Source organism: Meles meles, chromosome 12, assembly GCF_922984935.1.
Source record: "Meles meles chromosome 12, mMelMel3.1 paternal haplotype, whole genome shotgun sequence".
Lineage (NCBI taxonomy): Eukaryota > Metazoa > Chordata > Mammalia > Carnivora > Mustelidae > Meles > Meles meles.
In genome coordinates, this window is record NC_060077.1 from 26,257,449 (window position 1) to 26,270,066 (window position 12,618).

General features: G+C 58.7%; 1 protein-coding gene across 4 annotated transcripts in view; it reads left to right on the forward strand.

Annotated features, from left to right (window-relative positions):
* OSBP2 (oxysterol binding protein 2) overlaps nt 1–12,618 on the forward strand; it is a 164,957-nt gene that overhangs the window by 135,008 nt on the left and 17,331 nt on the right. For all 4 annotated transcript variants that reach the window (XM_046026111.1, XM_046026112.1, XM_046026113.1 and 1 more), the window contains 2 exons: nt 10,644–10,836; nt 11,476–11,593. In XM_046026111.1, coding sequence (XP_045882067.1) covers nt 10,644–10,836; nt 11,476–11,593 — 311 coding nt within the window. The remainder of the gene's footprint in view (nt 1–10,643; nt 10,837–11,475; nt 11,594–12,618) is intronic.

Sequence of the window (12,618 nt, forward strand, 5' to 3'; positions counted from 1 at the left end):
TTTGGGAAAGGGCGCTTTGGGAACCTTCATACACCTGTAGATCCCAGCTCCCAGCAGGGCAGGGAGGTGGCCCTCTGGACAATTCCTTAGACCTTAGGAACCATAGTTAGTGACACAGCCCATTCCTGTGCCACTGCCCCCAGGGGGCCAGTGCAGTGAGACTCACCTGAGTGGAGCACGGCCCCTTCCCTTCCATAAGTGTTGGAGGAATCAAGAGGCCCAGAACAAGTTTCTGGATCAGGAATGTTGAACAGTGCCACAGTGTTCCACCTCTTTGTGTCTGTGCCTGTGTTGTACCTTCTAGAATTTTCCCCACCCTTTAGATACCTGGTAGATCCCTTTACATCCTCTAGAATCCCACATGGATGTCACCAGGGCTGGGAGGCTGTCCAAGCTCCTTGTCAGGAAGCTGTTCCTTCTGGCTAGAACCCTCTGGAACCATCGGGCACTGGTGTGCCTCACTGAGCCTACCGTGCACTTTCCCCAGTTACTTTGACGTCTGCCTCCACCAGTCTTTGTGCCCCCAAAGTGAGACTCGGATTTTAACTCACCTGTGTCCCCAACAGCAGCTGAGAGTACCCAGTGGGAGTGCCTAATATGTGATGTTGGAACCCAAATGAGTGTTATATCTCAGAAAAGAGAATTCTAAGTAGCCCACATCTCCTGTTTGCCTACTGATACCATTTACAGAGCCATGCTCCTTCCACTTCCTCACCTGAACAAGGTCAGTGAGAAAGTGGGTCTGGCACGTAACCCTCAGCCAGAGCCACTTGTCACTCCGCCTTGCAGAGAAATGACCCAGCCTGGTCACAGAGAAATAGGAAGTATGACTTAGGAAATTAAGTCATAAATTGTGTTTTTCACGGGAGGGCTGTACTGAGTCCCAGCCTCCTGCCCTCCGCTCGTGGTTTTGGTTAGTGAAGCCATGTCCACGTGGCTCCTGCAGTTAGGAAAGGCCTGGCTGTTGGAACTTGAACACAGACCTGAGCAGCGTCCCACTGAGCCTTCGCTGGGCTTGTGCCAGGCAGGGACTCAGCGTTGCCCCTGGAGCTCATGATCCAGAGGACCCACCCGGTGATAGCCTGTCACACCTCAAGGTGGCTGTGCAGCCTTCTCAAGGAGCAGCATGGACAGTAGCTCAGAGGCCCACTTTTGGAGATCAAGTGCGTAGAGGGCCTAGGGAAGGGCTGGGGAGGCTCACATTTGGCTGGGAGAAGGGCTCAAGCCTAGATGACAACCGCCCACCAGGAGAGTTACCCTTGCTGGGGGGCTAGCTGGACATCCTGGGAGCCAAGGCAGGATCTGCAGAAGGCACGGAGTGGGGCCCAGACCGGTGAAGAGAGTCACTCACAGGCAGGGAGGAAAGGTATGAATAGGGACCATATCTGTCCACGCAGCCTCCGTGTCTGAGGGGCTTTTCTGCTGCAGCATCTTGTCCATCCCCCCCGCTGGCCTGGGCAGCCCACAGGGAAACCCCAAAGCTTCCGTGGGTAGCACAGCTCCCTGCATCCGGAGCCTCGGCCTCAAGTGAGAACGAGCAGGTAGCGAACGCAGGGCCAGGGTGGTGGTGCTCTCCCTGGCGGGGGAATTTTGCAAGTCTGATCTGAGGCAGCCCCATGGGTAGCTGTGAACTAGCCCACCGTTGGAAGAGGGACCTCACAGCACCATGAAACAACTTTGGTTCATAGATGGAGCCTTGAACCTCAGAGCCCCGGCATCACGCGACCTTCCTGGGACCCAGGACACACCTGGTGTGCGGGCACATCGGGCTGGTCCCAGGTTTACGGTGGAGCGCAATTGAATTAATATGTCTTCCCAGCTCCTGCTTTGGGGTATTCGTTTCCATAAAGGCAAAGAGTCAGTTCCAGTTTTCATTCTCTTTTCCTGTAAGTTCATCTTTAGGGTAAAGCAGGTTTAAGGACAGGCCACTGGGAAGGTGACCGGTAACAACAGCAGTCCGCCAGCATTCTTCCTGTGCCTTTGTGTGCGCCTCACAACAGCCACATGAGGTTGGGGTCATTGTGGCTTCCTTGTCATCAACATCGTTTGTATTAGTCAGGTGTCACCCTGAGGCCCAGAGAAGTCATCTTGACTGCTTGCTCAGTCCCCCTACGGGGGTCAGGCCTGGCTATTCGACAAGCACTTGGGGTTACAGCCACTGGGCCCTGGGCCGCCCACAATGCTGGCTGTGGAGTCTATGCCAAAGGGCTGAGGCACACCACCTGTCATCAGGCCCAGCACACCTGTGCTTTGCCAGGTGACCCCAGCTTCCTAAGGGTGGCCCGTGAGGCCTGCATGCCAGCCCCCTGCAGAAGAAACCCTCGGTATCGCCATGGACGTTCAGGGGGTGAGATGTGAGAGGTTCCTCAGAGTTCGTGACTTATGTTGGGGCCCAGGACTCAGGTCCTCCAGCCACAGGGACACCCCCGGGCCCTTAGGTGCAGTGTGTTTGGGCCGGCCTGGCTCACACGCACTGAGCACTTTGCGGGGGCCAGGGAGACTGTGCAGGTGTGGAATCCCTCCCTGATCCAGTCAGGCCCTGGTCTAGGCCCCGGGCACACAGGGAACAAAGACCTCTCAGAGAAACGTAACCACACAGACGATGAGGCATGCTCGAGGCCAGAAGACCCTCAGAGGGAAAAAAGCAGGCTGATGAGGTGGGGCGGGAGGTCCCCCCTTGTACACTGGCGGGAGGAGAGGGTACCTGGAGGGAGGTGGGGAGAAGAGCCAGCACTAGATTCTCAGGCAGGCCTGGAGCAGCGGGATGCCGGAGGCGGCGGCAGTCTGGCAATGGTGGAGGGGAAGCCTGGGGAGATAGAGCTGCTCACAGGACACACTGGGTGCTTACGCTCATGGAGAACACCACACTTTCCACTCTGAATGAGGCTCCAGCAGCCAAGGACAGTGGTCCAACCCAGGTTTCCGCAACAGCCTCCTGCTGCTTGGAGCATGGACCACAGGTGATGTAGGGACAGGCACTTGGAGCCCCTTGAGAAGCGCACTCCCCGCCCCAGTGCTTATGAAGGGCTGGTGGCTCGGACTGCTGGGAGGAGCTGGGTGGCTAGCCCGTTGCTGGGTTTGTTGACAGTGGGGCCCACAGAGTGGCTGTGCAGGGAGAGATCTGGTCTTGGGGTTGGGGGCACTGCAAGGAACGAGAAGGAGCCACTAGTGGAATGGGGGACCCTTACTGTCTGATCCCTACCTCCGCCCTCACAGTGCCGGACAGGGATCCAGCGGGCAGTCCCACAGATGCAGGTAGGATGCAGGAGGGCCCTTCCCCAAAACAGGTCTTGATCAGCCAGTGAGCAAGTAGAGCCGGGCGGGGGGAGCCCCTCAGTAAACGAGAGACGGCTGAGGTGCCCAGTGGAGGCAGGAAGTAGCACTGGCCCACAGAGGGTGGATGCCCGCCAGGCCTACTTCCGAGGGCCTTAGGGGACAGACAGCGCACTTGGGGGCTTTCAGTTTACCCAGGAAGGTAGCGGCTTGCAAGACACACCTTTTGGTGCCTGCAGTAGAGCTGGTGGGGCAGGATGAGGGTGTGGATTCCGAAGGTGGGCATGCTGTGGGGAGAGGCACTGGCGCAGCCTGTCTCAGAGGGAGTCGGCCCCCAGTCCAGCTGGAGGGAGCTGGAAGAGAAAAGTGCAGGTGGGCGTGGACAGGGTGGGGTCAAGTAGGGCCAGCTGGGAGATGTGTGCAGATGCAGACAAAGCCTCATATTTGGGGCATCATAGAAATAAAGCCCCAGACCAGAGCTCTTCTGCTGCTGGAAATACTCTGAGGCTTCTCTCAGCCCCATATGGAGATCACGAAGGGGTTCTCGTGCCTACCCAAGCAGAACAGGAGGGAGCGGCCCCGGAGCTGCCCTCCCCAGTCCTTCTGGGGCTTGTGGGCAGGTTCCCGTCCAGCTGACCGCTGTTCCGCTCTTGACAGCTTGCTCATTTGGGGCCTGGGGAGAGGAATAAAAATAGATTCTGTAACTGTTTAAAATCAGTTGGCAAACTGGCAGCCAGATGGTGCTGGTTCCTGTGCGCAAGGGGTAAACTATTTTGAATGTGGAAAGGACTATTTTAAAGTTTGAACTGAAATGAAAAGCTGCCTCTCCAGCGCCACAAGTGAGTCACATTGGGGAGAAGCCATGACCATCCCCCTGCCCGGTGATTGTGAAGGGCCGGCCCCCGTGAGCGTGGAGTCTGTTCTGGGCATTGGGCGAGGTGGGGCCACAAGCAGGTGGCTGGCCCACCTGGTCTCTAGGGGCCAGGAGGGTGCTGAAGATGCAGCGTGGCAGTTTGGCTGGGCCTGACCTCCCCCACAATCCTCCCCCCCAGCCCCCAGGTTAGCCCAGCGCTACTGTCATCACTCCACGGGTCCCCACTCTTGGTCTTGAAGGCCTGGATGGTTGGGCATCTCCTGCTGCGGCCGCCTCTGAGCCTTGCAGGCCTGGCCTACATCTCAGCACTGCCCCTTCCTGCCACTGGGAGGCATGCACCGAGGGCAGCCTGCTGCTCCTAGGGGAGGGGGAGAAGGAAAGACCCTGATGACCCCAGTCTGTCCCTAGGTGTGAGCTTCTGGCCATGCCAATGGCTTGGGGAGATGAGCACTCTGAATGACTTTGTCCTATTGGCTCCTTTTATGATAGAAGGCCAGTTGAGAGGCAGGTCCGCAGTGCTGGCCATGTGAGGACCAGTGTGGGGGGGTTAGATGGTGGATGGGCAGCCCCCATGACTCTGAGAGCCAAAGGGTCCCACCCACCTGGGAGCCCTAAAGCCTGAAGGTCCCTGCAGGCCAGACATATGGCAGTCAGACATCCAGCGGGTTCTGTCTGACCGCAGGTGGAAGCACAGACCTTTCTCCCATCTCCCCTGCATCCACAGTTAGCAGAACTTGCTGTCCGCTGGTGGCTAGAGACAGAGCCCGTCGCCAAGCTGGCCCTCTCAATTGGCACTCACCCAACCTGCAACCTCTGGGCATTTGGTCCATTTCTCCACCTCCTCCATAATTCCCAACGGTCACCCACCCTAACATCCCATAGTCTTCTGGCATCTTCCTCATGCTCCCATGTAGAGGGTAGACAGCACAGGAGAGGGTGCTTCCTGAGTGGTCCCTGAAGGCCAGGCTTAACCAGGGTCTGGGCTCTGCAGACCCTCCCGAGAGCTTGAGAGGCTCCCTGGGCCACACACAGAACGGTCATCGGACCCAGGCTGGCTGACCCCACACCCTGCTCACCTGCCCGTGTCTGGGGACAGCAAGGTCGTCGTCTGGATTAGGATTAGGAACAAAAAAGCGATTAGAGTTTGTCCTCCTTCCTCCTGGGCACAGCTGCGCAAAGGTTTCCAGCTCAGAGACACTTGGTCTGTCCCACAGGATCCCCTCAGGATGACCCGCAGCAGCTCCCTTCGGAGCTCACACAGCTTGGGTGAGCAGGCCTCACAGCCCCCTTCACCAGGTGGGGCTTCTGAGAAGGGAGAGCCCCTGGTGGACAAGCAGGCCCTCCCAGCCCCCCAGCCTGTTGCTGAGCAGAGCCACCCCCAGTACGGAGTGGGGGGAGAGCTGTCTTTTCTGTCCCGGGCTTTTGGGTTCCCACTCTGCTTTGGAGCAGCTTGGCAGCCTCCCCATCCTCCACACGGAGGCAAAACCACACTGCCCACAGGACCCCACATCTCTTCATCTCGGGGATCCTCTCCATAGCCGTGGGAGTGGGAGGAAGGGACAGGGCTAGGAAACTGGAAACTCTTTCCCACCCAGAGGGTGATCCCTCAACGGGTCACAGAATCAGGGACTCTGCAGGAGTCCTGGGGTTCGGTTGTCTGTTCTTCCCATGGGGACACTAAGGCCCAGGAGGCTATAGGCCTGGCCCAGGGTAGGCAGCAGGCAATGCCCTTGAGGGTTACAGAGGCTGGGCTCCTTTGTTCTGACCATTCCTGGTGCCTTGCATCATTTAAGAGCTGATAGGGTAGGGGGCTTAGGTGGCATAGGAAACCGCTCTTGCTCAGGGAAGGACACGAGCCCTCTGAGAACTGTGGCAGAGCCTCAGGGGAAACGTGACGGTGTTCAGGGCACAGGTCCACCCGGCCCCTCCCTGGAGCCCCGGAAACTGCCCCCAGCCGGCCCCCCAGCGGGCCCCGGCCCTAATCCAGCTTAGTGAGCACACAGGGCACAGCCCAGCTCAGCATTCCCAGGCAATAGGATGGGGCCTGGAGAAGGCCGGCAGCAGCAGAGGAAGCCTTGGGAGTTGAGGGACACCAGGTAGGCACATGGGGTGAAAGGGGTGGGGGAGCTCGCCACAGCCCATGCGGTGACCAAGGCAGTTTTTCCGCTGCAGATGATCCCCCTCCTCTAGGAGCAGCGGTAAAGTACAGCGCCAGGAGCCCCTCCACACTGGGGTGTAGCAGCCTCTGCCCTGCCCTTATCTCTAGGTGACTGTGACACTCTATGACCTTCATGTACCCAACCCAGCCATGTGAGGCCCCTGTCCTGCCCCCTGTTGCCCCACACCCTTGGTCCTTCAGGGACAGTGAGCTGGAGGTCACACCCTTGGTCCTTCAGGGACAGTGAGCTGGAGGTCACCCCCAGCTAGGTTGTCAGCCAGCAGCCCTGGCCGCTTGGGCCCTGTCCTCCGCCACAAGGACGGGTGCTGGTAACAGGCTTCGTGGAGGCACCGCTGAGTCCTGGTGCTTGAATAGAGTTATTCCTTGACATCCTTGCTAGTGAGCATCTCCGGAAGCCCAGCTCCCCTCCAGGAAGGCCACGGAATCCCTCAAGGGGCATCCGGGCCATGATGCTCAGCTGTACAAAGTGGTGACAGGGCTGGTTCCATGCTCTGGGAGATTGCAGGTGGCGTCCACAGGGCCTGGGACTCGGGTCCTACACACGCCGACTGGGGCCTTGAGCAAGTACCTTGGCCTCCCTGAGCCTCTGTTAAAACAGGGAGCTCTGCGCTCCCAAGAATGCCCCAGACAGCTCTGGCCCACCGCAGGGGTGTGGCGTGCGGGCGGCTGGCCAGGCATCAGAATAAGCAGGTGTGTTTGGGACGGAGCCAGAGGGAGGGTGACACTTGCCTGGTGGGCCACATGCAGGTGGCATGGAAATGACAGGGCCCCGTGAGATGAGGCTGGAGAGGATGTCGGGTCAGGTCTGTGAGAGGCTGTCAGCTCTTCCTCGAAATACGACAAACATTCCATTTTCCCTTGGAGAAAATGGTCGTTTCTAAGGCAGTGAGAGCCCAAGCCCATCAGAACCTCAGGGGTGGGAGAGAGGGAGCCTAATTCATCTTCACACTGCGTTTGTCTTTCCCCCTTTGCTCTTGTGGCCAGAAAGCCCAGAGGCCACACGAAGTCCTCTGGCATGGATTTGTGGGGCATATTTACTGCAACCTCTGGCTCTTGTTTTATACTGTTGTTTGGGGCTCTCTGACCAGTCTTGTTTTAAAGACCATGGGTTCCATGAAAGCAGAGCGCCGATGGGTGTTAAAACCCATTGACAGGGAGAGGATGGCAGGAGGTGTAGAGGGTCCCCAGGGAGCTGTGGAAGGCGTGTGTGGGGGAGCAGAGCTGGAGGAGGGCAAGGGGGGAGGTGAGGGGCTGAGTGCTGCTGCCAGACCTTCCTGGGGGTTGGGGGGAAGACAGGCAGCAGGCACAGACTGAGAGCAGAGCAGAGCACCCACAGACTGAGAACCTGGACAACCATGGGCACCCACTGTGTATCTTGTCTATAAAAAGGCTCTGTGCACGGGCCAACCTAGGCCACTGCACACTTACCTTGGGGCAGGCAGGCCTGGCTCTGTGGGGAAAGCCTGGCTCTCAGGCCTGGCCTGCTCATCCCCTCGGGCAGCCCCTTCTCCCTAGGCCTCGGGCTCACAGGGGGGCAGGGGCAGGGAGAGCTGGCAAGGGGCTTCCCTATTGCAGTGCGCCCGGAACCGATGCCCACCCAGAGAAGTGAGGGCGTTCCTCCTCCACCAGCGCTGGGCCCCCTTCTGAACTGCACTGCACACCCAGCTCAACAACGCCTGGCAGGCTGCCTGGGCCAGCCGCGGGTCGACCAGCACTCTTGCGGTATTGGAACTCCTTCCTGGGTCAACAAACAGATGGCAGGATCCAAGACTGACTTGACTGGGCATGGTGGCTGAGCCAGGGCTATGGGCCCTGGTGGGCTGAGCCATGGAGGCTGTGGGCCAGGGCTCTCAAGGGAGGGGCAGCTCAGAGTGGACAGAGCTCCGGGATAAGGAGCTGGGGTCCCGCTCTGTGTCTGCTGCCTCTGGCCGTGTGACCTCAGAGCTTGTTTCACAATCTGTGGAAGGGGGTGGGAAGCCCCTCCCCACCCATTTCACAGGACTCCTAGAAGCATCTGGAACATTTCTGAGGTGCCCAGCGGGGTCCTCTGCCCACCACCCTCCACCGCTACTACTTTCTATACCTGCTGGTGCAGACCCAGCAAAGAGGAGCCTTCTAGTCTGGCCTTTGGAGTCAGTGGTCATGTGTCTGCTGTCAAGACCCCCTACCCTGAGGCCTGCAATGGTGAGGTGGGAGCAGGGACCAGGGACAAGGCCACTGCAGGACCCTGGGTGGTTAAGGCTCGGCTCCCAAGTCAAAAGCTAGGGAGTGGCAATCAGGCATGTCCTCGTCCCCAAACTGCATGATGGTCTGTGACTGTAGCCCCACACCAGCAGCTGAGCCTCACAGATCCACAATCTGCAAACTCTAGAAAGCCTCAGACCTGCGGCTGCCCCTGGGGCAGCCTCTATTGTCTCCAGAGCCTGTTAAATGCGTAAGGAGATTTCTCTACTCCTGTCCCAATCTGTGCTAGGTCACCTGCTAGTATAAATCCCTGCCCCCTTCTGGAGAAGCTGGTTACAGTGGCTTAGGTGTGACCAGGCAGGGACCTTCGGGGAGAGTGGGGACGCTCCTGAATCTGAGGTGGAGTGAATACACTTCTCCCCAGAGCCTCGCAGGGAGCTGCAGGAACCTGAGCCTCAGTTTCCTCATATGTCAATTGGGGATGACCCCACTCCTCTGCCTTGAGGATTTTGCTGGGCCGGGGTGGACAGCGAAGCTGGGAGCCCAGTCTCTGTCAGATATGTTGTCTCTCAGGACATGGGCTCAGAGGGGCTGAGTGGCTTGTGCAGGAGCCCGGGCCTTCCCACTCCTGATAGCAAGCCTTATTACTCTGCTTTGCTGGTTTCCTTGGGTCCCCCATCCCATCTTTAGAATGGTGTGTGAGGGTGAGGCGGTGTCAGGGAGGAAGGTTTGCCCATCCCACTCTGCATGGGTGCTGGGAGGTCAGATGACAGGGAAGGTACAAGGGGATAGGCTTGAGGAGAGAGAGAGATGCCGGCCAGGGCCTGCCGCTGGTGAGGTGCTATCTGTCCCTGCTCTCCTGAGAGGCCCCCACAGCCACCCCTCAGCAGGGTGTTTGCTCATCCAGCAGATGCTCAGAGTAGCCGCTGAGTTTGGGGATTCATCCCATGGATCCATGGAAACAGGCAGAGTCAGCAGAGAAGCTGATCTGTAGGCATGAGATTGCGGGGGGTTGGGGTGAGTGAGTATCTCAGGGGACCTGACTGAGCCGGCTCAGGAGCCTTCCTTGGGGAGACATGAGAGAAGTCTGAGCAGTGAGGGTGGAGGGTCCAGAGCTCCCCATGCCTCTGGTGCCTCCCGGGGAGTGTCTACGAGGGCTGCTTGGCCCAGCACTCCACATCACCTCCCTGGTTCCTCCCGACAGCTGTCAGGATAGAGCTGCATTGTCCCTGTGTCACTGATGAGGGGCTGTGTGCCCTTCTCCCTCCAGGGAAGCATGACTCCAACCCTCAGGGTCAGATAGCATGTGACGTGTGTGGAAAGAGAGGGCCGGGGAGGGGTGGCCAGGACCACCGGTGTGCGTTGGGCCGAGGAAACGTGTCCCTTCCTACTGCATTCAGTCCAGACGAGGCAAACCCAGAGGTCCCCGGCTTGGCCCTCCCTGCCCTCCAGGAACAACTGAGCCGGGGCCCTCCTCTCCACTGGGATCACAGGGACAGAACGATAAACCCCTACCTCATAAGAGTGTAGTGGGACCACCAACGGGCCTGGGAAGCTGGAAAGAATCTGAATGTCAGAGTAGGCCCCAAGTCTGAAGGGGGAGCCTTACTTAAAAAGCAGAGTTATGTGATACAGACTTTGAGGTAACTTTGTGGGAAGGTCCGGTCTCAGTTCCTGTGCCAGATGAGACCCTTTACCTCTCTAAGCCAGGAAGTTATGGCAGAATGTGGCTTTCCTTCCTCCCATGCCAGGGGAAGGGACTGGCCTGAGGACCACATAGGCCTCGGGTTCTCATTGGGACAGAGGTCATGCTTAGGTCCGGCACACGGCAAGGATGTGGCAGCTGAACTTGGGCCCCAGCCATGTGGAAACCCAGCCTCCACCAGCCACAGCCCGGGTTTGGTGCTCTCAGATGGCATGCTGACTATGGGATGCCTGCCATGGCGGACGCCTGTCCCCAGGCTGGCTCTGAGAGAAAAGTCAGAGTCCCCATATCCCCACAGAAGCCAAGGGCGCAGCAAAGGTGTTTCTGAACACCCCAGGACTGACTGGCAGGTGGGGTGTGGGGTGTGGGGCAGACAGGCCCCTGCCCTGGGCCCTGTGCTCACCGGCCACTCCGTCCCCCCTCCCCAGGCCTGCAGAGACTTCTTGGAACTAGCAGAGACACACAGCCGGAAATGGCAGCGCGCCCTACAGTATGAGCAAGAACAGCGCATCCACCTGGAGGAGACCATCGAGCAGCTAGCCAAGCAGCACAATAGCCTCGAACGGGCCTTCCGTAGCGCCCCCGGCCGGGCCACCAACCCCACCAAGAGCTTCAGCGAAGGTGAGTGGGCGAGGGCCACCCAGCCTGGCTGGGTCCCTTGCTCGGGGCTGCTCAGCCTCTGTTCCTTCCAACCTGTGCTCTGTCTCCGCCTCCTCCTGCCAGCTGGTTCTGCTTACACGCCCCCCCCCCAAGTACACATGCCCCTTAACATGCCCACATTCGGGCCTGCCTCGGTGGTTTTGTATTTCTCACACCCACTACCGAAGGGTAATTATCCCCCTGCATTTAGGTTCCAGTTCTTATGAGAAAAGTCCAGTGAGCCCAACTGTCCCTCTGTGGCAGGGCTGCCCTGGTGCCAGGTGGCAGCCGACCTGGCCTTGGGCTGGGAGTGACGGGTCCATCAGAAAGGGTAGCTAGGCCCCAGACAGACTGACCAGCGTGTTGAGCAACCTGGGGAGGCTTCCAGAAGGAGAGAGGCCTTTGAGCCAAAGCACTGAGCGGGAAGCTCATTCTGGAAGGGGACCGAGGGCAGCCACAGCCGTGTTAATGCGGCCCAGGTGACTTAAGTGGGAAAGGAATGAGGGACTGGTCGGGGGGACAGGGTCCAAAATGGGGGCACCCTTTGGGCTCTGGACTTCCTCAGGCAGGTGAGTGAGTTTCCAGAGTTGCAAACTGAGGCGGTTTTGTGTGTATCTGCAGGAAGCCTCTTAACTCCCAAAGGAGAGGACAGTGAGGAAGATGAAGATACCGAGTACTTTGACGCCATGGAAGACTCTACATCCTTCATCACCGTGATCACCGAGGCCAAGGAGGACAGGTCTGTTCTCTAGGCAGGACTGGTGGCCCTGGAAGGAGACACTCCCAGGCTTAGCCTTTCCCGCCTTGTTCTTCTTAAGCTGCACCTGTTCTTCGTACTTGGGGTTTTCTTTCAAGTCTTGCTTCACACTGTATTTTGATTATTATTATGATTGTTCTGTTCCTCAGATTCAAATGCCCACACAGCGTTTGAATCAGGGTTTCATTTTAATGGAGGTGGAGAACAGGGCCTCTGCAGGATCCAGTTCCAGCCAGAGAGGGTGGGGGTGGGGGCGGGACCCCAGGGCCGGGGTGGAAGGTGCCTGCTGTGCTTTCTTGCCACGGAGCTACACTCAGTCCCAACCATTCGCTCCACCACGCCCACGTTCCAGGACAGACAGGCCAGCAGGAAGTCCCTTTTATTTTCTATTTCCAAGCCTCCTTTCATGAAAGTGTCCTCTTTCAGGATGTTTCTAAATACACACTAGAGCACAGCGGTAACTGGGACACTGTTGTCAGACTCTGGATCCCCAGGAAGCGCCCCCTGGTGGAACCATGCTGGTGCAAGACCCACAAGAGGGAGGAGCAGGAGCCCTGCGTGGGCAGGCTGGGTCAGAGGGCAGCACCCTGGGGCAGGAACAGGGATTTGCTACAATTCGGAGTTGCCTCATTAGGACATTGCTTCAGGCCCTAGTACTGGAAGGGTCATGAGTATGGCAGCTCTGGGGGACATGGAGGTGGCTGATGAGCTCCACCCATGTCTGTGGCTCCTCTGCCTGACCTGGGGAGGAGCTGCCGCTCCAAGTCCTGGGGACAGCAACATAACCGACCGCTGCCTGTGCTGCCCCCTGCCCCCTTCATCCCTGGGGCACAGTGGAGTCACAGAGCCTCCCATGCTCCCCCGCAGGTGTGCCCTCAGGCAGGACACTCAGCCCCTCATGGATGAGGACCAGCAGGCTTCCTGGCGGCCTTATTCCCTGCGTCTGATCTGCAGCCCACACCCCACACTGCCTTCCGTGGACTCCCTGGAGCCCAGTCCACAGAGGG